We start from the raw sequence: 26,180 nt of genomic DNA on the forward strand, positions 1-26,180 counted from the left end.
TAGTCCAGTAACACATTCATAAGGTCGTCAAAAACAGGACAAAATAAATGAGCAAATGCAGCTTTTCACGAGAAAGAATCTCCATTCAGAGAGACATTTGTAGATCCGATCGATGTCTATTCGGCCACAGGTAGCCCAAGCTCACTACTAGAAAAGCGGACGTGACTCTTACAGTGTTGCGCAACGTTTTATATTGATAAAGGTTTGTAAGGGATGTTATCGGTTTGCTTTAAAGGAGATAAAAAATGTCTTGTTTTGATGATAAAATGGATTTACCTTATTGCTTTGTTGTTTTCAGTCTTTGTTGATTTCAGTCTTTGTTGATTATCATCGTCTCAGGCCATTTTGAAGCGTTTTTGGCGAGTTAGCGCTATTTTGGTGTTCAACTGCTTTTTTTAGAGTATAAAAAGTTACGAAACACTGTAAGAATCACGTCTAGAAATACGCCAAGATTAGCTTAGCTACCCGCGTGCATGTTACTGTACTTTTATCTCAAAACACAATAAAATGTATGTATGTATGTATGTATGTATGTATGTATGTATGTATGTATCAGTTTCTACGTTGAGTTTTCTTTATCTTTAGCACTGGCATAAAAGAACTTGATAACTTAAAATCCTATCGTTACACCTTTTCCATGGCTATTAAGTTCTTCTCTGTGAGAAAAAAAGGAAATAGAATCTTCCTTACCCTGTAAATGCGAAACAGATTACTCTTATTTGTAATCAGCAAAGCGCGACCGGCAAACATAAGAAAATGGTGGGAAAACAAGGTCACGTGGCCACTCACGGAGTTTATGTTTCACGCTAAAGCGGTGCTAAATCTCTCTGTAAGATTATCATAATTTCGTTTGAATACAAACACAGGTTTTTCCTCCTTAGAACACCCATGTTTTCCAATTTAACGGCGAAAACGTCGTATAAGATTTATTTTTCAATATATGATATGCCATTCAGTTTTATTTTTTGATTTGTAACAATTTCTCAGTTCCCAAACTTACCCGTTGGTTGGATCGCATTCTCTTACAGGCGGCCTAAGCTCTCTTTGAGAACCACACAAGGAACACAATTTGCATATCGATTTATAAGGATTTGTAAGGGATTTTCTACAAGATATCCATAGACATAGTTAAAAGTGAAAATATGAAATAAAAATGGCTTACCTTATTCCATACGTGTGTTGTTTGCTCCTGGTGTCGTTATTTTACCGATTTCACTTTATTTAAGCGGGTTTTTTTTTTTAATCCTAGTTCTCTACCACATAAAGAGAAGACAAGGCCGAACACTTCTGTCCGGACAGCCTGCCGAACGAAGTAAAAAATCCCAAGCTAAAATGTACCCACGGCCACAAATCCACCGCAGAATTCAAGGGCAAAGGTTGACCTTTCATTTCGATTCTCTAGCCACTCAATCTCAGCCCTGCGATCGACGCCAGGCGGCTATTCGTGTCCTCAGTGAAACGCTAAAACATGGTAGACATCCACGTCATTTTAAACACGACACAACGACCGTTGAAATCGGCTTGGTAACCTCGTCATGTTGGCAACCAAGACTCGCGGGGGTACTAGACTTCAACTTGTCAACAAAACTTCTTGTAAAACCCGGGGTCCCCTCAGGTCTAGTACCCCCGCCAGTCGGACAGAAGTGTTCGGTCTTGTCTTCTCTTTATGTGGCAGAGAACCAGGATTAAAAAAAATCCGCTTAATTCAAGTGAAATCGGTAAAATAACGACACCAGGAGCAAACAACACACGTATGGAATAAGGTAAGCCATTTTTATGTAATATTTTCACTTTTAACTATCTCTATAGATATCTTGTAGAAAATCCCATACAAATCCTTATAAATCGATATGCAAATTGTGTTCCTTGCGTGGTTCTCAAAGAGAGCTTGGGCCGCCTGTGGTTCTCTTTGGTTTCGATCAAAATGACTAATTTGCGAAATTCGCAAAGCTCTATATGGCGCGTCATAAAGAGTGCGCAAAAGTCTTATTCCATAATTTACTTATTACGTGTAAGTGCTTACACGCCGTAATAGATTAGACTCTAGATAAGGTTCCATATAGGAGAAAATAGCTTTCAACCGCATGTACCTCGCCATTCACAAACTTCAATGCTGGAGGCAAAGTATTTTGAAAAATTTGTAACTCGGTGAAAACTATATATAGTGCAATCATTTGACCGTTAACGTAATAATGGTAAAAGGTCGATCTTAGATGCATAAAATAAGAATACGGCTTTACCAGCGTTCGACTTTTGTAGCTAAATTATGGAGGTCGGGGGGGATTGGGTGCTTTTGAGGTCACCTTTAAGAATGTCTCGTAAAAAAATCAGACTGGTTCAAAATAAACGTGATATCTGTTCATGGGATATAAGTATCGACTTTCACAGAAGAAAAAAATCATGGAAATTGGTGAAGGTCCGAAATTTGCCTTGTCCGTCCTTAGGAGGACAGCCTCTTAACCTCTAAATATGACTTCCCCGTCTAGGATTTGAATTCTGCATCTTCAGAGATTACTCTGTACAGTATTTCGAAACAAAACTTAAAAAAAGCGAATTGCTGGAAGCAAGCTTTCAGTTATTTATTCATGAATTCGTGGTAATCCGAAGATTAGGTAAATAGCATAATTCTTCTCTGAATGTGTCCCCTTTCTCGAGAGGAAAAAATATATTCATTCCCTGAGACACTTTTAATTTATTAAGGTCATCAGGAAAGTCCAGCTGTATTCTGCCCATCGACGTCTGCTTAAAAAAAATTAAAAAAAGTCAAGCTCGAGTGGCAAGGAATGTTTGCATTGAGTCAACCCGGTGGGAGTCTGCAAGATGATACTGGATTTCTGCATTTTATCTTTTTACTTATATTCTTAGTTTCTAACTTCCTGTTACGTTTATGAACAACAAAACATTGCATCGCTTTTGAAGGTGAAGAAAATATATTTTCTTTGAAAGGTAAAGCTTTTCTTTTTTTCTTTATTGTATTATATTCTTATTAGTTATAAGTGGAGGTCGAATTGACAGTGGAAGAACAAAAAAGTTAATTATAATTACACAAACATTGAACAGATGTTCATTAGATTTCTTAAGTCCAAATTGTTTTGCTCTCACCTAACAGTCACTTTCATATTTCCAACTCATAGATTCAAAATGTTGGGATATGTCCTGACTATTTATGTTACGGCAAGAAGCTCGAATTTTCGTATCAAGAGAAAGTGACATAAACCTCAAGCGCAATCATTTGTAAAGGAATCATCTCCTGTATCAAGAGGAGAAAAATGACTTATTCTCTCTTAAAAAGTAAAAAAATTTTACTCATAAATGGTCATCTGCAAAAGTCCAGCTACCGATGGAAGCGTACACCAAAATTGTTTGCGTGGTTTCGAGTTCACAAATGGTAAATTATATCATGGCGTCAATGGTCATTCGCAAAGAACACGTTTATTGCTGAAATTCATTTGCTTTCATGATTTCACCGCTTTTGTGGTAACTTTTGCAAACGTTTGACAGCTTATAAGAAAAAAAGATTGAGGGTTTGATATCCATTATCCTAGTCTACGATCCCGTACAACGTTTTATTCATTTTCAGTATTTTTTCCATTACCGCCTCATAAGATAATCACATTAGGGACCTTAAGTAGTCAGGACGGCAAAAATAAAGAACACTTTGATAAGGAAATAAATGAAATGAAATTTTTGTCACGTCCTTGTTGTCGTCGCCGTCGTGGGTTCTGTCCTGGTGTACCGGTTCACAAGAGCCAATACAAAAGACCAAACAATACACAATAGCTAACCGATAACTCCTAAACAAAGAAAGAACAATGGTAATTCCCTTGTGAACCGGTACACGAGGACAGAACCCCGTCGTGGTTGCTTCAGATTGTATTCTGCCAATTAACGTATTCTGCCAATTAACGTCTGCCGAGAAGATTTCGTGTAAAATTGTCATTTTCAATTTTAAGCGACAAAATAAAAATGAAAGTCAAGCTCGAGTACAAGGAATGCTCGATTTATTCACTCAAGTTTGAATCTCCGAGATAATACTTTTCTAATAACTTCATGTTTGCTTAATAATGATAGCTGTTGAACGTTGAAAAAAAAAGAATGAATGAAATGATACATCCCTTCCAAAGGTGTACCTTTCAAAAGAGAACAAAATATATTTCCTCTGAGAAGGTGAGAAAGGTTTTTTTTTTTACAATTTTTTTTTTTCATTATTCTTATAAGTCATGAGGGAAATTCGAACTCGCAGCGGAAGACCAAAGTAATTTACGTTGGCAAAGTTTCACAGCCTTGTTCTAAATTGACACTCACCTGCCGTATTCACTCATTCGCAATTACAATAATAATAATAATAATAATAATAATAATAATAATAAAAGGCTAAGTTCTGTTACCTAAGTTTACCATCAAGCAGCGGCTCAAACTGTCAAGCAACAATATACAAGCTCAGGAAAAGAATTTAGGTATATTTGTTGCCAGGGAGATTTTTTTCTCCCTTCGTACGTGGGTCCTCCTTTGTTTTTTTAATTACTCGCTCGCTGTTTAACCATAGCTGATGTGCGTCAACCGATGAGTTATGCTAATGGTGGGAGAGTACAGTCCAATTCGGTCTGCAAATATACAAGTGACAACAAAATCGGACAACCGCACAACAAAGAACACCCCAAATATTTTAAAGTGAATTACCTCTGGAAAGGTAAGGATGTTCTGTTAACGGTTTTATGGAGGGGGAATTTAAATTGAGATGTTCAGTTCATAGTGTACATTAGGCAAGAAAACAATCAAACAAGCGAAAGGGGAAAAATACATTTATTCCCGGTTAGTGACACACAAATGTGATTAAGACAACTAAAATAAAATTAGGCAAGGCTGCTGAAGATTGAAAAATGGGACGGCGAAGGTAGCTCGATATATTTTTCATAAGCTAAGTTTTTTTTAACGAAACAGTACACCACGGCGTGCGAAGAAATTCGCCTTACTTTCCCAAGATTCTGTAAAATTGCCTTAATATTTTTCATTGTTTTAAACAGGAAAAATGCTGCAGGAAATGGAATGTTTCATACTCTTCGCTCTCTTTACCAGTCCGGATTGTGTTTCTCTAAATAACCAGCGTGGAGCAAATAGCATGGCAGGTATGGCTCCTAAGAGTTTACGTTGTTAAGGGTATGTCAAAGTCAGCCCTCCATCCGGTTATGCCGTGTGCGATGAGAAATCACCTCCCAGAGTCTATCTACCACAGAAACGGAATGTTAAAAACAGAAGAAGAAAGGAATAATTTTTGGTTGCCTTGGGTACCACACCCGATTAAGGATCATAATATTTCGACGGCATTTACCTATTTAGCATTTTTTAGTATGACTTTCCCCTAGACTAAATTATTTATCTTCTACACTGTAATTGTTTGATATCAGCCCTCACCTATCGTGAGAGATAGAGCATTAGCTTCGACTATTTCTCGTAAAGGAAAAAAGGTCCGAAGAAATAAACTTTTGTGAAAAGGTAAATGACTGACTAGAAAAAGCTTTCACGTTGAAGGCGAATTGACTGAATGACTCAGTTGCCTCCTATAAATATGAAAAAGCTTGCCACCCGTTCTGCCTTTGAAGAACGAAGGACATAGCCTGCGGATTATATTTTTCATTGGCTTCTTTATTCCTTCTTCCTCCCTCAGATGATTGTCGCGTGATTGAATTCAAAGAAGGAACAAAAAACAAGATCTTAAAAAATTACGTTATTAGGACAGACCAAGTGCAAGACAAGGATATCTGTGAGTTGAGATGCTATCTTGAACCACAATGCGTGTCTTACAACTACGGTCCGCGGGGAGGTGGGACATTCACATGCGAGCTGAATAACATGACACACTTACAAGTCCTCGATTCCTTCGAAGACAAAAACGGATTTTTATACACAGAGATTTTTGTAAGTACCTGACATCATTCAGTTTTAAATATAAGAATAAGAAAACTCTGATAAAAAATTTTATTTATTTATTCCTTCCTTCATTCATTAATTGATTATTTTTTAGTGATTTGTTCTATACATTGGTCCATTTCATTCTTACCTTTTCAGAATCCTTGTGAGAGCAATCCGTGTGCTAATCACGCCACATGTCAAGCGGGATTTGGTGACCATGGGTACCGCTGCCTATGTCCTGCTGGATATCAAGGAGTTCAGTGCGAAACAGGTGATAAAGAAAATTTCTCACGATAAAATGATGAGCTCAGATAACAGGCAAAATTATTTTGACTTAAAAGATGGGTAGAAGGAGAGAGAGCAGGCAGGCAAAGGAGCGAACATGAAAGAAGAAAAATTGATAAGGCCACTTTTATAGATTTGGACGAAATATGTCATCAAGGAGGGTTCTTAACCTATGATTGCTTTCTTCTTAAATTTTGTGTAAGTGTTGATGAATGCACATCGGGAAAATACAATTGTTCCGTAGAGCACAGATGTGTCAATAATTTGGGAGTCAGTGCTCATGTAAACCTGTATTTAACGGCGATGGAGAAACTTGCCAAGGTGAGAATTTTAAACAATGAAAGAGACCGTAACGACGAAAGAAAAACAGGCACAAACATGTAGACCAGCAACAATGGTTTTGACAGTGGTCTTACATATCGAAAAAAAAAGATCCGTACATGTATTATCTGGTCAGCTGCCAGAGATTGTTAAAAAAACGTCGATGAAAAAACTCTGTTATTGATAAGGAGTTAAATGCTTTTCATCAAACATGCACGTAAAGCTCGTTTTGCTCTCTTCCAGATATCGACGAATGCAATGGTGATAACTTGCCTTGTGACGTAAAGAGAGGTATATAATACCGCAGTTCAAATAATATGAACTTCATATATTTCATTGTATCTGATATATCCCTTTCACGGGTTTATTACGAATCAACTTAACGGCCTACTCCCAGTTGGCTTGTTAACTCAATTGGTAGAGCGCTGCACTAGTATCGCAGAGGTCAGTGGTTCGAGTCCCGTACAGGCCTGATTTTTTTTCAGGTCTGATTTTCGTTATTGCTTAAATAGCGCTATCTACTGCGAGGATCGTGCATCATACGTAAATACTAGAACTTATTTAGGTAACGTTCGTACCCTCAGGTCATAGTTTACCTTACCTCACCTTTCCTTCCTTAGTCATGCCTTCGATTCCCTTTCTCGTTATAGTGAAAGAGGCGTTCATCTGGTCAAAAGAAATGCAATTATGACACCTTTCAAGCCCATTGATATTTGTCAAAAAGTCCCTTCCGGAGAAAATGGAACGTTCTGTTTTAATTGTTATAGGAAAGTTTTTCAATTTTAAGAGGACTTTTTTTGGATCTTACCACCTAACACAATTTTTATAACCTATCAATTTTCTTACCAGACAACTGGAAAAAGATTAACATCAGTCCTGTCTGTTTTGGGACAAAACATGACGACTACGGATCCTTTGAAATCCGGGAAGCTGGTAAAATCTTCACATTTAAACTTGTACACATAAATGGCTCCGTGACATGCTACTACGGAAAATTTAATCCAACAAAGTGGGGATGCTCATTTCCACATTACGGTAACGATAACTTAATGACGGTGATAACTTACAGCAACAAAAGTGTTCTTCCACTTCCTGAGTTCGTGAAAAGCAACAAACAGTATCTTTACCAACTCAGCGATACTGATGTCAACTCTCCCACGCTTGTGTTCAACCTGCTCCCCACCCCACTGGTCGTATCGGTCGGACAGCAGTTCCAAGTATGGTATGGACAAGACTTGGCTGATATTAGCGAGGAGAATAATGCTGGCAAGACATGCACAGACGTTCATGCTTTGTACCCTTCAAATTGATTTTATTCTGAGATTAAATCTACATTTATCAAACTCCGAAAAACGAGATGGACATTATAAATGTTCCTCATATATCACCTGGGTGTAAGAAAGACACTAAGTAAATTAGACGTGAGATAACTAAACTTGAAACTGCATCGCTTAAGGGTCTTTTATGGTTTGTCGAAAAGTATTTGAAATCTCAAAGTTATTAATTATACCATAATATTTCTGGTGTCTACGGATTTCCTATTTTAGTTAGATAACTAGCTTTGGCAGAGACCTGAGGGCGATCGACCGCGTAGTACAACCCTTTAACATTGACTCACAAAAATATCTCGTATCTTACTGGTCCATTTATAAAGCATGATTAGATTGAAGAGAGAAGTACGATATACAGATCATTAAATTGTAGTGCTTTTATTTCTTAAATGCTGTGGTAAACATTCAATATAGTATATCTCTCACTATTATTTGTAGTAAATGGTCAATTCAAACAAAGATACGCGCATATACCAAAATGTTGAATATAATAGTCTTTTAAGTTCTCCTGAGCATGCTTGAAACGGTGTCAAAAAGTGACTTTGTTGAGAATATACCGAAAAGTTTTCAAAACTTGGTCACCATCGGCTCAGACAATAACATCACACATCATCTCACTGGGAAGCCTTAGTAGGGGACGAACAGACTGTCAGTAGGCGTCTGATTAACAACTATTTACCTCAGTCTCGGTGGTTAGTGATGGCTATTTACGGAGCCGCAAAGCGGCGAGGTAAATATCCACCGCTAACCACCGACACTGAGGTGAATATTTGTTTTAGTATAGACTAAAACAGTGAGGTAATATACACCACCGTCGTTAATTTGAGTGATTTCTTCGCTTGTCACGAATGCAAACCGGGACGCCATTTTTTCCCGAGTTGTTCGGAGGCAAATAGCAAAGGATATTCGGAGTTTAACTAGCCAATCAGAGCGCTCCTTCAACGCTATACATTATTTTAGTATATACTAAAATATTTTATTTACTTCAGCTAAGTGAGTGACCTGAAAGATTATTTATAAGCTAAATATTATGCATGAAATCATTAAAATGCCAGATCACTTTCACAGAATCAACCAATAAAATCACGAGAAACGATGACTCCAACACAATGCAAATATACCAGTCAGTGCTCAGAACAAAGCAATCGAAGGTGATGGATGATTTAAATGGAATTCTAGAAGTATAAAATGTTTAATATATCAGGCAATTATAAATCCTAAGTAGACCAAGGAGCCAGACGTTTTTGTTTGTCGTAATGCCGTCCTCCATAGGCTAAGTTACGTTGTTCACCGAACCAGAAAGTATAATTTAGCATTTTTCTAGCCTGTTCGGTAAATTATAGTGGTCTAATAACGTTCAGTTCAGTAGAACAGCATGCATTTAATTGCCAATAAGGAGATTTTAAGATTTCTATGTAGTTATATTACCAATATGCATAACGTGAGTTAACCTTTGTAAATAATTATATAATAATTCGATATGTAATAGAAATTACCAGAGTCAATATTGGGTAGATACTCCATTTTTTTTTCTGACATTATCCTTCAATGAACAGATAATAATGTTGATCTATTTGATGAATTTTAATGACCTAACATCAAAATACACTTGTTGGCTTGAATCATCTGTGTAGAGAGTGTGCTGTAACTGAACGTAGTTTTACTATAATTAAGAAACTTTCTTCCCCATGTAAAAAACCCCAACAAAACAAAGAGCCGACCACACGTTTCTATTCTAGTTTTTTCTTCAGTGCTTGATAGCCTTATTAGATCTTATAGATTAGAAATTAATTAATCTCACGATTGAAAGATTATCTAGGTGTTACAGCAGGATTAAATATCTTGTTTTCACATGACCGCTATTTTGGGAATTCTAGCAGGACTGGAAAAAGACGTACTTTACCGGTATCTCATGAACTCAGAATTATGATTCCATTGTTTGCGATGAGAATTGATTATCTTCGATGAATAAATTCGTTTGAGCAATACACGTGCCGATTTAAATCCTGACTTATGCTTTTCAAAATTCTAAAATCTTTAGTCATGTGTTACAGTACCTACTTTTAAATATAATTTTAATCTATGCGGAATGCTTGTAAATTAGCTGGTGTGTCATGCCATTATGTAATGTTACAACTAACTAGTTAGGCGTATGACACAATAAACTTGTTTTATATTGTTTATTGACATGTGTAAAAAGAGAACATAACAATTTGGAGGCACGTTTCAAATAATTTTTAAAGCGTGAATTTTTAGTGACCATATATAAATGGCTTGTCGTCCAGTTAACTCTCGCCAAACCCATCGCCTTCTGCTCATTACACAGCAATGGTTTTCAACTCAGCATTATTTCAAATATCTCTATTTTAGTTTCCTTCTTTTATCTACTTTTAGTACAAAGTTATCCTGGAATTTATAAGAATGGAACACGGCGAAGGATTTTCATTCGCTCTCGTACAGTACGTCATCATTTGTTTCTTATGTGAAGTATCATGAGGCCTGAATCAGACTGAACGTAGTTTTGTACAAATGATATAATTATAATCCGTGACCCGTGAAAAGCAATCTTTATGCGTAGAAATTTTAGAGGAAGAATCGGCGCCACACCTTTCTGAAAATGGTTGTAAAGTTCCTCTTATTTGACACCTTTTTGGCTAGTGCGTACCTCAGTTACAGCTGATGACGACTAGCTTTGCGTTTAGGCTGACTTCCCACCATGGTTTCACCGAGTCGCGTTACCGAAATATCGTTTATCGATTAGAAAAGGATGATTGATTAAGTTTTGTCTATTGGATACACCGTTACTTCCTCTAAAGATATCGAAAACTGAAGGCAGAGTCGAGTTAATCTTCAGCTGCCTTGACTGAACTTTCAGAGTTCGGTTTTTAGTCAAATTGAAATGAGTACAAAGAATGAATCAATAGGCTTAAATTAGAAGTCCTCTCACACTGTACGCGAGTCCTTTTTAATATTGCAAGAAAGTGAGAGAGAGAATAAAAAAAAGGCAGTCTTAAGAGTCAGTTCTTAGAACAAACAACATGTATCAACCAAAAAATATAGAAAGTATCATCAAGCAGATTTGCTTTAATTAATAAATAATTACTTTGTATAATTGACGTTAGTTTTACTTCATAATGTAGGGAACAATTCTCGCGTTTCCTTCATATCTATGAAACCCAAAATCATGCTAAACCAACATCGAATCCTGTGCAAAATATTCGATAAAGAAAGGCAAGAGTAATTATGTTAAAAGGCTTCTTGCATCACACAAATATGATGTCATGCTCTATCTACAAACTCCATATTTTGCACAATTTCGCTCCCTTCAAAATCAACAGCAAATAATTGTGCAAGACTTAAACGTCTGAACTATGATCAACCCAAAGAATGAAATATTTCTTATTCAATCAAATTCTTTGTCTTCTCTTCACTTGCTTATGGAAGCTTGTTGAAGTGATGTTTGTATAAAACAAGAGATAATACTTTTCTAATAACTTCATGTTTGCTTAATAATGGTAGCTGTTGAACATTGAAAAAAAAAAAGAATGAATGAAATGATACATCCCTTCCGAAGGTGTACCTTTCACAAGAGAATAAAATATATTTCCTCTGAGAAGGTGAGAAAGGTTTTTTTTTTTAATTTTCTTCTTTTTATTATTCTTATAAGTCGTGAGGGAAATTCGAACTCGCAGCGGAAGACCAAAGTACTCTACGTTGGCAAAGTTTCACAGCCTTGTTCTAAATTGACGCTCACCTGCCGTATTCACTCTTTCGCAATTATAATGATAATAATAAAACGCTAAGTTCTGTTCCCTAAGTTTACCATCAAGCAGCGACTCAAACTGTCAAGCAACAATATACAAGCCACAGGAAAGGAATTTAGGTACATTTGTTGCCAGGGAGACTTTTTTTCTCTCTTCGTAGGTGGGTCCTCCTTTGTTTTTTAATTACTCGCTCGCTGTTTAACCATAGCTGATGTGCGTCAACAGATGAGTTATGGTAATGGTGGGAGAGTACAGTCCAATTCGGTTAGCAAATATACGAGTGATAACAAAATCGAACAACCGCACAACAAAGAACACCCCAAATATTTTGAAGTGAATTACCTCTTGAAAGGTAAGGATAGTTCTGTTAACGATTTTATGGAGGGTGAATTTAAATTGAGATGTTCAGTTCGTAGTGTGCGTTAGGCAAGAAAACAATCAAACAAGCGAAAGTGGAAAAATACATCCATTTATTCCCGGTTAGTGACGCACAAATGTCATTCAAGATAACTAAAATAAAATTAGGCCAGGCTGCTGAAGATTGAAAAATGGGACGACGAAGGTAGCCAGATATATTTTTCATAAGATAAGTTTTTTTTTAACGAAACAGTACACCACGGCGTGTGAAGAAATTCGCCTTACTTCCCAAGATTCTGTAAAATTTCCTTAATATTTTTCATTGTTTTAAACAGGAAAAATGCTGCAGGAAATGGAATGTTTCATACTCTTCGCTCTCTTTACCAGTCCGGATTGTGTTTCTCTAAATAACCAGTGTGGAGCAAATAGCATGGGAGGTATGGCTCCTAAGAGTTTACGTTGTTTAAGGGTATGTCAAAGTCAGCCCTCCATCCGGTTATGCCGTGTGCGATGAGAAATCACCTCACAGAGTTTATCTACCACAGAAACGGAATGTTAAAAACAGAAGAAGAAAGGAATAATTGTTGGTTGCCTTGGGTACCACAACCGATTCAGGATCGTAATATTACGACGGCATTTACCTATTTAGCATTTTTTAGTATGACTTTCCCCTAGACTAAATTATTTATCTTCTACACTGTAATTGTTTGATATCAGCCCTCACCTATCGTGAGTGATAGAGCATTAGCCTCGACTATTTCTCGTAAAGGAAAAAAGGTCCGAAGAAATAAACTTTTGTGAAAAGGTAATTGACTGACTAGAAAAGGCTTTCACGTTGAAGGCGAATTGACTGAATGACTCAGTTGCCTATAAATATGGAAAAGCTTGCCCTCTGTTCTGCCTTTGAAGAACGAAGGACATAGCCTGCAGATTATATTTTTCATTGGCTTCTTTATTCCTTCTTCCTCCCTCAGATGATTGTCGAGTGATTGAATTCAAAGAAGGAACGAAAAACAAGATCTTAAAAAATTTCGTTATTAGGACAGACCAAGTGCGAGACAAGGATATCTGTGAGTTGAGATGCTATCTTGAACCACACTGCGTGTCTTACAACTACGGTCCGCGGGGAGGTGGGACATTCACATGCGAGCTTAATAGCATGACTCACTTACAAGTCTCCGATTCCTTCGAAGACAAAAACGGATTTTTATACACAGAGATTTTTGTAAGTACCTGACATCATTCAGTTTTAAATTTAAGAATTAATAAGAAAACTCTGATAAAGTGTTATTTATCTATTCCATCAATCATTTATTAATTGAGCATGTAAAGATGAAACAATTTTTAGTGTAATAGATTATTAATTGATTATTTTTTTTTATTGATTTGTTCTATACATTGGTCCATTTTATTCTTACCTTTTCAGAATCCTTGTGAGAGCAATCCCTGTGCTAATCACGCCACATGTCAAGCGGGATTTGGTGACCATGGGTACCGCTGCCTATGTCCTGCTGGATATCAAGGAGTTCAGTGCGAGACAGGTGATAAAGAAAATTTCTCACGATAAAATGATGAGCTCAGATAACAGGCAAAATTATTTTGACTTAAAAGATGGGTAGAAGGAGAGAGAGCAAGCAGGCAAAGGAGCGAACATGAAAGAAGAAAAATTTATAAGGCCACTTTTATTGATTTGGACGAAATATCTCATAAAGGAGGGTTCTTAACCTATGATTGTTTTATTCTTAAATTTTGTGTAAATGTTGATGAATGCACATCGGAAAAATACAATTGTTCCGTAGAGCACAGATGTGTCGATAATTTGGGAGTAAGTGCTCATGTAAACCTGGATTTAACGGCGATAGAGAAACTTGCCAAGGTGAGAATTTTAAACAATGAAAGAGACAGTAGCGACGAAAAAAAAACAGGCACACATGTAGAATAGCAACAATGGTTTTGACAGTTGGTCTTACATATCGAAAAAAAAGGTCAGTACATGTATTATTACTTGAGTGAAAAAATTTGGGTGATAAATGAGCTTAATCAATCTTAGATGTTGACGAATGCACATTGGAGAAACATGATTGTTCCTATCTTCTTCGTAGCTTGCCTAAAGAGTGCCTTGAGTCTTACCTTTTTTCTTTTCGTCTACATTCTTTTAAGATATCGATGAGTGTAAAGATGGCAGCCACGAGTGTCACTTTGCTGCCGATTGTGCAAACATCGCTGGATCATTTGACTGCAGTTGTAAGTCTGGACACCTTGGAGACGGACGGCACTTTTGCTCAGGTACATCCTATCTCTAACTAAATACTAGAACTTATTTAGGTAACGTATGTATCCTCAGGTCGTAGTTTACCTTACCTCACCTTTCCTTCCTTAGTCATGCCTTACCTTTCTCGTTATAGTGAAAGAGGCGTTCATCTGGTCACAAGAAATGCAATTATGACACCTTTCACGCCCACTGATATTTGTCAGAAAGTCCCTTCCGGAGAAAATGGAATATTCTGTTTGAATTGTTATAGAAAATTTTTTCAATTTTAAGAGGACTTTTTTTGGATCTTACCACCTAACACAATTTTTATAACCTATCAATTTTCTTACCAGACAACTGGAAAAAGATTAACATCAGTCCTGTCTGTTTTGGGACAAAAAATGACGACTACGGATCCTTTGAAATCCGGAAAGCTGGTAAAATCTTCACATTTAAACTTCTACACACACGTGGCTCCGTGACATGCTACTACGGAAACTTTAATCCAACAAAGTGGGGATGCTCATTTCCACATTACGGTAACGATAACTTAATGACGGTGATAACTTACAGCAACAAAAGTGTTCTTCCACTTGCTGAGTTCGTGAAAAGCAACAAAGAGTATCTTTACCAACTTAGCGGTGCTGATGTCAACTCTCCCACGCTTGTGTTCAACCTGCTCCCCACCCCACTGGTCGTATTGGTCGGACAGCAGTTCCAAGTATGGTATGGACAAGACTTGGCTGATTTTACCGAGGAGAATAATGATGGCAAGACATGCACGGACGTTCATGCTTTGTACCCTTTAAATTGATTTTATTCTGAGATTAAATCTACATTTATCAAACACCGAAAAACGAGATGGACATTATAAATGTTCCTCACACATCACCGGGGTGTAAGAAGACACTAAGTAAGTTAGACGTGAGATAACTAAACTTGAAACTGCATCGCTTAAGGGTCTTTTATGGTTTGTCGAAAAGTATTTGAAATCTCAAAGTTATTGATTATACCATAATATTTCTGGTGTCTACGGATTTCCTATTTTAGTTAGATAACTAGCTTTGGCAGAGACCTGAGGGCGATCGACCTCGTAGTGCAACCCTTTAACATCGACTCAGAAAAATATCTCGTATCTTACTGGTCCATTTATAAAGCATGATTAGATTGAAGAGTGAAGTACGATATACAGATCATTAAATTGTAGTGCTTTTATTTCTTAAATGCTGTGGTAAACATTCAATATAGTATATCTCTCACTATTTTTGCAGGAAATGGTCAATTCAAACAAAGATACGTGCATATACCAAAATGTTGGATAGTCTTTTAAGTTCTCCTGAGCATTCTTGAAACGGTGTCAAAAAGTGACTTTGTTGAGAATATACCGAAAAGTTTCAAAACTTGGTCACCATCGGCTCAGACAATAACATCATACATCATCTCACTGGGAAGCCTTAGTAGGGGACGAACAGACTGTCAGTAGGCGTCTGATTAACAACTATTTACCTCAGTGTCGGTGGTTAGTGGTGGCTATTTACCAAGCCGCGAAGCGGCGAGGTAAATATCCACCGCTAACCACCGTCACTGAGGTGAACAGTTGTTTTAGTATATACTAAAACAGTGAGGTAATATACACCACCGTCGTTAATTTGAGTGATTTCTTCGCTTGTCACGGATGCAAACCGGGACGCCATTTTTTCCCGAGTTGCTCGGAGGTAAATAGCAAAGGATATTCGGAGTTTGACTAGCCAATCAGAGCGCGCCTTCAACGCTATCCATTATTTAATTTTAGTATATACCAAAATTTGCTATTTACTTCAGCTAAGTGAGTGACCTGAAAGATTATTTATAAGCTAAATATTATGCATGAAATCATTAAAATGCCAGATCACTTTCACAGAATCAACCAATAAAATCACGAGAAACGATGACTCCAACACAATGGAAATATACCAGTCAGTGCTCAGGACCAAAGAAATCGAAGGTGATGGATGATTTAAATGGAATTCTAGTAGTATAACTGAAATGTTTAATATATCAGGCAATTATAAATCCTAAGTAGACCAAGGAGCCAGACGTTTTTGTTTGTCGTAATGCCGTCCTCCATAGGCTAAGTTACGTTGTTCACCGAACCAGAAAGTACAATTTAGTATTTTTCTAGCCTTTTCGGTAAATTCTAGTAGTCCAATAACGTTCAGTTCAGTAGAACAGCAGGCATTTAATTGCGAATAAGGAGATTTAAAGATTTCCATGTAGTCTTATTACCAATATGCATAACGTGAGTTAACCTTTGTAAATAATCATATAATAATTCGATATGTCATAGAAATTACCAGAGTCAATATTGGGTAGATACTCCATTTTTTTTTCGAGAAGACTGACATTATCCTTCAATGAACAGAGAATAATGTCGATCTATTTGATGAATTTGAATGACCTAACATCAAAATACACTTGTTGGCTTGAATCATCTGTGTAGAGAGTGTGCTGTAATTGAACGTAGTTTTACTAGAATTAAGAAACCTTCTTCCCCATGTAAAAAACCCCAACAAAACAAAGAGCCGACCACACGTTTCAATTCTTGTTTTTTCTTCAGTGCTTGACAGCCTTATCAGAGCTTAGAGATTAGACATTAATTAATCTCACGATTGAAAGATTATCTAGGTGTTACAGCAGGATTAGATATCTTGTTTTCACATGACCGCTATTTTGGGAATTCTAGCAGGACTGGAAAAAGACGTACTTTAGCGGTCTCTCATGGACTCAGAATTATGATTCCATTGGTTGCGATGAGAATTGATTATCTTCGCTGAATAAATTCGTTTGAGCAATACACTTGCCGATTAAATTCCAATTTTCCTCATATGCATTGTATTTATGATCCTGACTTATGCTTTTCAACATTCTAAAATCTTTAGTCATGTGTTATAGTACCTACTTTTAAATTGAATTTTAATTTGTACGGAATACTTGTAAATTAGCTGGTGTGTCACGCCATTATGTAATGTTACAACTAAAGAGCTAGGCGTATGACACAATAAACTTGTTTTGTATTGTTATATGACATGTATAAAAAAAATAACAGAACTATTTGGAAGCACGTTTCAAATAATTTTTACAGCATGAATTTCTAGTGACCATATATAAATGGCTTGTCGTCCAATTAACTCTCGCCAAACCCATCGCCTTTTGCTCATTACAAAGCAATGGTTTTCAACTCAGCATTATTTCAAATATCTCTATTTTAGTTTTTTTTAGTCTAGTTTTAGCACAAACTTATCCTGGAATCTATAAGAATGGAACACGGCGAAGTATTTTCATTCGCTCTCGTACAGTATGTCATCATTTGTTTCTTACGTGAAGTATTTATGCCCGAATCAGACTGAACGTAGTTTTATACAAACGATATAATTATTATCCGTGACCCGCGAAAAGCTATCTTTATGCGTGGAAATTTTAGAGGAAGAATCAGCGCCACACCTTTCTGAAAATGGTTGTAAAGTTCCTCTTATTTGACACCTTTTTCGCTAGTGCGTACCTCAGTTACAGCTGATGACGACTAGCTTTGCGTTTAGGCTTACTTTCCACCATGGTTTCACCGAGTCGCGTTAGCGAAATATCGTTTATCGATTAGAAAAAGATGATTGATTAAGTTTTGTCTATTGGATACACCGTTACTTCCTCTAAAGATATCGAAAACTGAAGGCAGAGAGTCGAGTTAATCTTCAGCTGCCTTGACTGAACTTTCAGAGTTCGGTTTTTAGTCAAATTGAAATGAGTACAAAGAATGAATCAATAGGCTTAAATTAGAAGTCCTCTCACACTGTACGCGAGTCCTTTTTAATATTGCAAGAAAGTGAGAGAGAGAATAAAAAAAAGGTAGTCTTAAGAGTCAGTTCTTAGAACAAATAACATATATCAACCAAAAAATATAGAAAGTATCATCAAGCAGATTTGCTTTAATTAATAAATAATTACTTTGTATAATTGACGTTAGTTTTACTTCATAATGTAGGGAACAATTCTCGCGTTTCCTTCATATCTATGAAACCCAAAATCATGCTAAACCAACATCGAATCCTGTGCAAAATATTCGATAAAGAAAGGCAAGAGTAATTATGTTAAAAGGCTTCTTGCATCACACAAATATGATGTCATGCTCTATCTACAAACTCCATATTTTGCACAATTTCGCCCCCTTCAAAATCAACAGCAAATAATTGTGCAAGACTTAAACGTCTGAATTATGATCAACTCAAAGAATGAAATATTTCTTATTGAATCAAATTCTTTTTCTTCCCTTCACTTGCTTATGGAAGCTTGTTGAAGTGATGTTTGTATTAAACAAGAGATAATACTTTTCTAATAACTTCATGTTTGCTTAATAATGATAGCTGTTGAACGTTGAAAAAAAAAAAGAATGAATGAAATGATACATCCCTTCGAAGGTGTACCTTTAACAAGAGAATAAAATATATTTCCTCTGAGAAGGTGAGAAAGGTTTTTTTTTTTAATTTTCTTCTTTTTATTATTCTTATAAGTCGTGAGGGAAATTCGAACTCGCAGCGGAAGACCAAAGTACTCTACGTTGGCAAAGTTTCACAGCCTTGTTCTAAATTGACACTCACCTGCCGTACTCACTCTTTCGCAATTATAATAATAATAATAAAACGCTAAGTTCTGTTCCCTAAGTTTACCATCAAGCAGCGACTCAAACTGTCAAGCAACAATATACAAGCCACAGGAAAGGAATTTAGGTACATTTGTTGCTAGGGAGACTTTTTTTCTCTCTTCGTACGTGGGTCCTCCTTTGTTTTTTAATTACTCGCTCGCTGTTTAACCATAGCTGATGTGCGGCAACAGATGAGTTATGGTAATGGTGGGACAGTACAGTCCAATTCGGTTAGCAAATATACGAGTGATAACAAAATCGAACAACCGCACAACAAAGAGCACCCCAAATATTTTAAAGTGAATTACCTCTTGAAAGGTAAGGATAGTTCTGTTAACGATTTTATGGAGGGTGAATTTAAATTGAGATGTTCAGTTCGTAGTGTGCATTAGGCAAGAAAACTATCAAACAAGCGAAAGTGGAAAAATACATCCATTTATTCCCGGTTAGTGACGCACAAATGTCATTCAAGATAACTAAAATAAAATTAGGCCAGGCTGCTGAAGATTGAAAAATGGGACGACGAAGGTAGCCAGATATATTTTTTTTATAAGATAAGTTTTTTTTAACGAAACAGTACACCACGGCGTGTGAAGAAATTCGCCTTACTTCCCAAGATTCAGTAAAATTTCCTTAATATTTTTCATTGTTTTAAACAGGAAAAATGCTGCAGGAAATGGAATGTTTCATACTCTTCGCTCTCTTTACCATTCCGGATTGTGTTTCTCTAAATAACCAGCGTGGAGCAAATAGCATGGGAGGTATGGCTCCTAAGAGTTTACGTTGTTAAGGGTATGTCAAAGTCAGCCCTCCATCCGGTTATGCCGTGTGCGATGAGAAATCACCTCCCAGAGTCTATCTACCACAGAAACGGAATGTTAAAAACAGAAGAAGAAAGGAATAATTGTTGGTTGCCTTGGGTACCACACCCGATTCAGTATCGTAATATTTCGACGGCATTTACATATTTAGCATTTTTTAGTATGACTTTCCCCTAGACTAAATTATTTATCTTCTACACTGTAATTGTTTGATATCAGCCCCCACCTATCGTGAGTGATGGAGCATTAGCTTCGACTATTTCTCGTAAAGGAAAAAAGAAATAAACTTTTGTGAAAAGGTAATTGACTGACTAGAAAAGGCTTTCACGTTGAAGGCGAATTGACTGAATGATTCAGTTGCCTATAAATATGGAAAAGCTTGCCATCTGTTCTGCCTTTAAAGAACGAAGGACATAGCCTGCAGATTATATTTTTCATTGGCTTCTTTATTCCTTCTTCCTCCCTCAGATGATTGTCGAGTGATTGAATTCAAAGAAGGAACAAAAAACAAGATCTTAAAAAATTACGTTATTAGGACAGACCAAGTGCAAGACAAGGATATCTGTGAGTTGAGATGCTATCTTGAACCACACTGCGTGTCTTACAACTACGGTCCGCGGGGAGGTGGGACATTCACATGCGAGCTTAATAGCATGACTCACCTACAAGTCTCCGATTCCTTCGAAGACAAAAACGGATTTTTATACACAGAGATTTTTGTAAGTACCTGACATCATTCAGTTTTAAATTTAAGAATTAATAAGAAAACTCTGATAAAGTGTTATTTATCTATTCCATCAATCATTTATTAATTGAGCATGTAAAGATGAAACAATTTTTAGTGTAATAGATTATTAATTGATTATTTTTTTATTGATTTGTTCTATACATTGGTCCATTTTATTCTTACCTTTTCAGAATCCTTGTGAGAGCAATCCCTGTGCTAATCACGCCACATGTCAAGCGGGATTTGGTGACCATGGGTACCGCTGCCTATGTCCTGCTGGATATCAAGGAGTTCAGTGCGAGACAGGTGATAAAGAAAATTTCTCACGATAAAATGATGAGCTCAGATAACAGGCAAAATTATTTTGACTTAAAAGATGGGTAGAAGGAGAGAGAGCAAGCAGGCAAAGGAGCGAACATGAAAGAAGAAAATTTATAAGGCCACTTTTATAGATTTGGACGAAATATCTCATAAAGGAGGGTTCTTAACCTATGATTGTTTTATTCTTAAATTTTGTGTAAATGTTGATGAATGCACATCGGAAAAATACAATTGTTCCGTAGAGCACAGATGTGTCAATAATTTGGGAGTAAGTGCTCATGTAAACCTGGATTTAACGGCGATGCAGAAACTTGCTAATGTGAGAATTTTAAGTGTGATTCTTCTCGTGGCCCCGTGAGGATTCAAAACTTTGTCCTGTCTGGAGAGTTTTTCCAAGCTTTCCTCATGGTAAGGGCAATGCAGTCTCATTTCGTTACCCTGATGTAATACCCAATCATTAAAGCTAGTGCGTCACCGCAATGACTGTTCCGCTGATAAACTATTGACTCCCAGACTCAAACAGATGATCTTAAGCCTGCGTTTGAAAGAGGCCTGAAGTTTCGAAATGGTGAAATAAATACGTTTAGACCGGATGAACATTGAAAAAAAACATGATGAAGAAGCGATGGTGAAAAACTTGAGTGAAAAAATGTGGGTGATAGATGAGCTTAATCAATCTTACTGAGATGTTGACGAATGCACATTGGAGAAGTACCATTGTTCCCATCTTCTTCATGATCTGGAATATCATGCAAGGCGTAGCTTGCCTAAAGAGTGTTTTCAGCCTTACCTTTTTTCTTTTCGTCTGCATTCTTTTAAGATATCGATGAGTGTAAAGATGACAGCCATGAGTGTCACTTCGCTGCCGATTGTGCAAACATCGCTGGATCATTTGACTGCAGTTGTAAGTCTGGACACCTTGGAGACGGACGGCACTTTTGCTCAGGTACATCTTATCTTTAACCAAATAATGGAACTTATTTAGGCAACGTACGTACCCTCAGGTCATAGTTTACCTTACCTCACCTTCCTTCCTTAGTCATACCTTAGCTTTCTCGTTATATTGAAAGAGGCGTTCATCTGGTCACGAGAAATGCAATTATGACACCTTTCACGCGCACTGATATTTGTCAAAAAGTCCCTTCCAGAGAAAGTGGAATGTTTTGTTTTAATTGTTATAGAAAAGTTCTTCAATTTTAAGACTTTTTTGGATCTAACCACCTCACACAATCTTTAAAACTTACCAACTTTTTTACCAGACAACTGGAAAAAGATTAACATCGGTCCTGTCTGTTTTGGGACAAAACATGACGACTACGGATCCTTTGAAATCCGGGAAGCTGGTAAAATCTTCACATTTGAACTTGTACACACGAGTGGCTCCGTGACATGTAACAGAAACTTTATTCGAACAAAGTGGGGATGCTCATCGCAGTTTTACGGTAACCATAACCTAATGACGGTGATAACTTACAGCAACAAAAGTGTTCTTCCACTTGCTAAGTTCGTGAAAAGCAACGAAGAGTATTTTTACCAACTTAGCGGTGCTGATGTCAACTCTCCCACGCTTGTGTTCAACCTGCTCCCCACCCCACTGGTCGTATCGGTCGGACAGCAGTTCCAAGTATGGTATGGACAAGACTTGGCTGATTTTACCGAGAACAATAATGATGGCAAGACATGCACAGACGTTCATGCTTTGTACCCTTTAAATTGATTTTATTCTGAGATTAAATCTAGATTTATCAAACTCCGAAAAACGAGATGGACATTATAAATGTTCCTCATATATCACGGGGGTGTAAGAAAGACACTAAATGAATCAGACGTGAGATAACTAAACTTGAAACTGCATCGGTTAAGGGTCTTTTATGGTTCGTCGAATAGTCTTTGAAATCTCCAAATATATTAATTATACCATAATATTTCTGGTGTCTACGGCTTTCCTATTTTACGGTTAGATAAGTAGTTTTGGCAGAGACCTGAGGGCGATCGACCTCGTAGTACAACCCTTTAACATTGACTTAGAAAAACACCTCGTATCTTGCTGGTCCATTTACAAAGCATGATTAGATTGAAGAGTGACGTGCGATATATACATAATTAAAATATAGTGCTTTTATTTCTTAAATGCTATGGTAAACATTCAATAAAGTATATCTCTTGCTATTTTTGTATGAAATGGTCAATACAAACAAAGATACGCCCATATACCAAAACGTTGAATAGTCTTGAGTTATTTCCCCTGTGGACGCTTGAAATGGTGTTAAAAAGTGACTATGTTGAGAATGTACCGAAAAGGTATGATCTGCTGGTGCAACTCGCGATGATTTGAAAAGTTTTCAAAACTTGCTACCAACTGCTCAGACAATAACATCACACATCTTACCGGGACGCCTTAGTAGGGGACCAACAGACAGTCAGTAGGCGTCTGAAATATTTTATTTACTTCAGCTAAATGAGTGATCTGAAAGATTATTTAGAAGCTAAATAGTATGCATGAAAAGATTCAAATGCCAGATCACTTTCACAGAATCAACCAATAAAATCACGAGAAACGACGACTCCAACACAATAGAAATGTACCAGTCAGTGCTCAGGATCAAAGCAGTCAAAGACGACAGATGATTTAAATGGAGTTCTATGCTCTCCGGTCGCTCTTAAGAATATCCAGGTTAACAGTAGTATAAAATGTTCTATATAACAGGCAATTATCAACCCTAAGTAGACCAAGGAGCCAGACGTTTTTGTTTGTCGTTATGACGTCCTCCATAGGCTAAATTACGTTGTTTGATGAACCAGAAAGTACAATTTAGCATTTTTCTAGCCTGTTCCGCAAATTCTAGTAGTCCAATAACGTTCAGTTCAGTTCAACAGCATGCATTAAATTGCGAATAAGGAGATTCAGAGATTTCCATGTGGTCTTATTACCAATATGCATAACGTGAGTTATCCATTCTTTCCCAACAGCCAAACACACACCGAGATGAATTCTGGCCAATATTCCCGAGGGTGTAGTCGGACGGTGAGTTTTACCTTTGAGCAATCTGGCACTCCCCCCCACTACACGGGGACTTATTATACTCGTCACCAGGTGCCCCGAGCTCAGTGCCAGTTTGAATTCGATCAGGTGTGATCCTAACGGTTTCGGGGCGCCATTCTAGTGGGTCAACGTACAATTTTTACGGAGCCTGCTGGCTTCGCGTTTACAATACAATACAATACAATACAATACAATAGTCTTTATTTAACGAAGGTGACGTAATTAACCCCATGAGTTATCGGCCTTCACAACGAACCCACTGTAGTACACAGCGGTTAAAATGAAATTGGTTTTATTCACGTACCTAAGAGAACTAACTAAATGATTAAACACATGCTGTATATATGCAGGTCTCGAGGGTGTTACATCACACACCACGTATCACATTACATCGCGCATATTACATGCTCGTTGGCATCCTACACACTACATTCTCTCCTTTCCTAAATGTTCAACATACAAATCGAAGCCTTCAAATTAAACCAGTCGCTCGATAATAGGACAAGAAGTTCAAGATATTTAGTTCATATCATATTCAGTTCATATTCAGTTTATATGGCTTTATAACGATCGGGCGGTATTACAGTCCTGGTCGACCTCCGAACACGTCTTCCCACTCCGGTATTTTCATTGTCTGGGAAATGCCTAGGTTTTTCTTGAGAATCTTCAGACGTTCCAGGAATCTCTTTTGATATCGGTACGACTGCTTGCCCCTGGGTCATCCACCCGTACTGCAGAACCTTCCTGTACCACTTGGTCCTCGTTACCATTGGATAAATCTCCATGCTCGTTATACTTCTTTAAAAACACAGTGTTTCTTTTCAGTTCAATGCCTGTCTCGTTCCTAAGCGTTACCTCTGACCCCGTCTTATGAACAACCTTAAAGGGATCAGGGTTAAAGTTGGTAGACAGCTTGTTGGTTTTCTCTGCTTTCACAAGAACCGTATCGCCAACACTTAAGCTTTTGGGCGTGGCACCCCTCTTACGGTCAGCGTAAGCTTTTCCCTTTAATTTACTTGACCAATCTCGCTCTCGCACCTCCTCGTCTGGCACGCCAACTGTTTCTCTCTTTAGCTCTGGCAGCTTGGAACTCATTTCGCGACCAAACATCATATAACAGGGTGTAGTCCCTGTCGTCGTTTGCGGAGTGGATCTGTACGCCGTCAACCATACTAGCAACTCAGCTCTCCAGTTCCTTCCTTCCAAATGTGCGATCTGTATGCATTTCAGTAACGAGCGATCCTGGCGTTCTACTTCTCCATTGGCTTGTGGCCACAATGGAGTAGTTTTCCGGTGTTCGATACCATTCGTACGTAAAAAGGTTTCAAACTCTTCAGACACGAATTGGGGGCCATTATCTGTCCTTAGCGAGAATGGAAAACCGAATCTTGCAAACATGGGTGCAAGTGCTTCGATGACTTTGGAAATTTTCGTAGACTTCATTCTAGCAACCTCTAGGAATCGACTATAGTAATCAACCACCACCAAAATACTTTCTCCCGTGGGTAGGGGTCCTAGTAGATCTGCTCCACAGTCCTGCCAAGGGGCACTTGGAGGAAAAACCCGAGACATTGGCTCTGGGGGGTCAAATCCAGAAGTGACCTGGCAGCCATGACAAACTTTACAAAACTTCTCAACGTCTTTGTCCATTTTTGTCCACCAACCTTTACTGCCGAGGCGATACTTCGTTTTGACTATACCCTGGTGCCCTTCGTGTGCTAACCGCACCATCCTGTCGCGCAAGAGCTTGGGAACCACAATCCTTGTGCCCCGAAGCAAGAGTTCACCATACAGACATAATTCGTCCTTGACCTGTGCATACGAGGGGAGTATACACTGGTCCCAGTTCCCTCTCTTAACACATTTCTTCACCTGGGTCAATTCCTCGTCATCATAGGAAGCTTCCTCAATCTCTCTAGGTGATAGAGCAACGGGTACACAGTCCTCAACAATTGCTCTAACATAGTCATACTCCTCTCCATGGTCCACGTGATCCGAGTTCAAGCGGGACAACGCGTCTGCTATATTAGTCTTTCCTGGGCGGTACGCTACTTTAAAATAGTACCCTTGTAGCCTTAAGAGTCATCTCTCTATCCTGGCGCAAGGTCTCGAAACACTGGAGTAGATACGCTCCAGAGGCTTGTGGTCGGTCTCCAACTCGAAGTCCTGTCTAGAAACATACATGTTAAACCGTTCACATGCCCAAACCAAGGCCAGCGCTTTCTTCTCCGTTTGGCTACAGCGCCGTTCGACGTCAGTTAAGCTCCTTGATGCGTACGAGACAACTCTCCTCATGCCTCCCTGCTGCTGGGTGAGAACTGCCCCTTAGCCAACTGGGGATGCATCAGCAATGATTCGCGTTCTACAGCCAACCTTA

The 26,180-nt window shown here is 37.8% G+C and overlaps 2 protein-coding genes and 1 long non-coding RNA gene across 3 annotated transcripts; all 3 read left to right on the plus strand.

Annotated features, from left to right (window-relative positions):
- The first annotated feature begins 2,682 nt into the window (after positions 1–2,682).
- Positions 2,683–5,112, plus strand: LOC148730397 (uncharacterized). Its single transcript, XR_016000914.1, has 3 exons — positions 2,683–2,946; positions 4,547–4,690; positions 5,025–5,112. It is a non-coding gene; the product is annotated as an uncharacterized LOC148730397 (long non-coding RNA).
- A 3,434-nt stretch (positions 5,113–8,546) lies between these two features.
- On the plus strand, positions 8,547–17,301 carry LOC148730398 (uncharacterized). Its single transcript, XM_088761787.1, has 7 exons — positions 8,547–8,577; positions 11,820–11,963; positions 12,304–12,405; positions 12,943–13,193; positions 13,395–13,509; positions 14,129–14,254; positions 14,573–17,301. Exons 1-7 carry the CDS (start codon positions 8,547–8,549, stop codon positions 15,031–15,033), a joined length of 1,230 nt encoding a protein of 409 aa, XP_088617913.1. The 3' UTR covers positions 15,034–17,301.
- On the plus strand, positions 15,081–22,931 carry LOC148730399 (uncharacterized). Its single transcript, XM_088761788.1, has 7 exons — positions 15,081–15,132; positions 19,066–19,209; positions 19,551–19,652; positions 20,181–20,431; positions 20,631–20,745; positions 21,581–21,706; positions 22,020–22,931. The coding sequence occupies exons 1-7, from the start codon at positions 15,081–15,083 to the stop codon at positions 22,475–22,477; spliced, it is 1,248 nt and encodes a 415-aa protein (XP_088617914.1). The 3' UTR covers positions 22,478–22,931.
- Positions 22,932–26,180: the final 3,249 nt, after the last annotated feature.

This window comes from Stylophora pistillata, chromosome 5 (genome assembly GCF_964205215.1).
Source record: "Stylophora pistillata chromosome 5, jaStyPist1.2, whole genome shotgun sequence".
NCBI lineage: Eukaryota > Metazoa > Cnidaria > Anthozoa > Scleractinia > Pocilloporidae > Stylophora > Stylophora pistillata.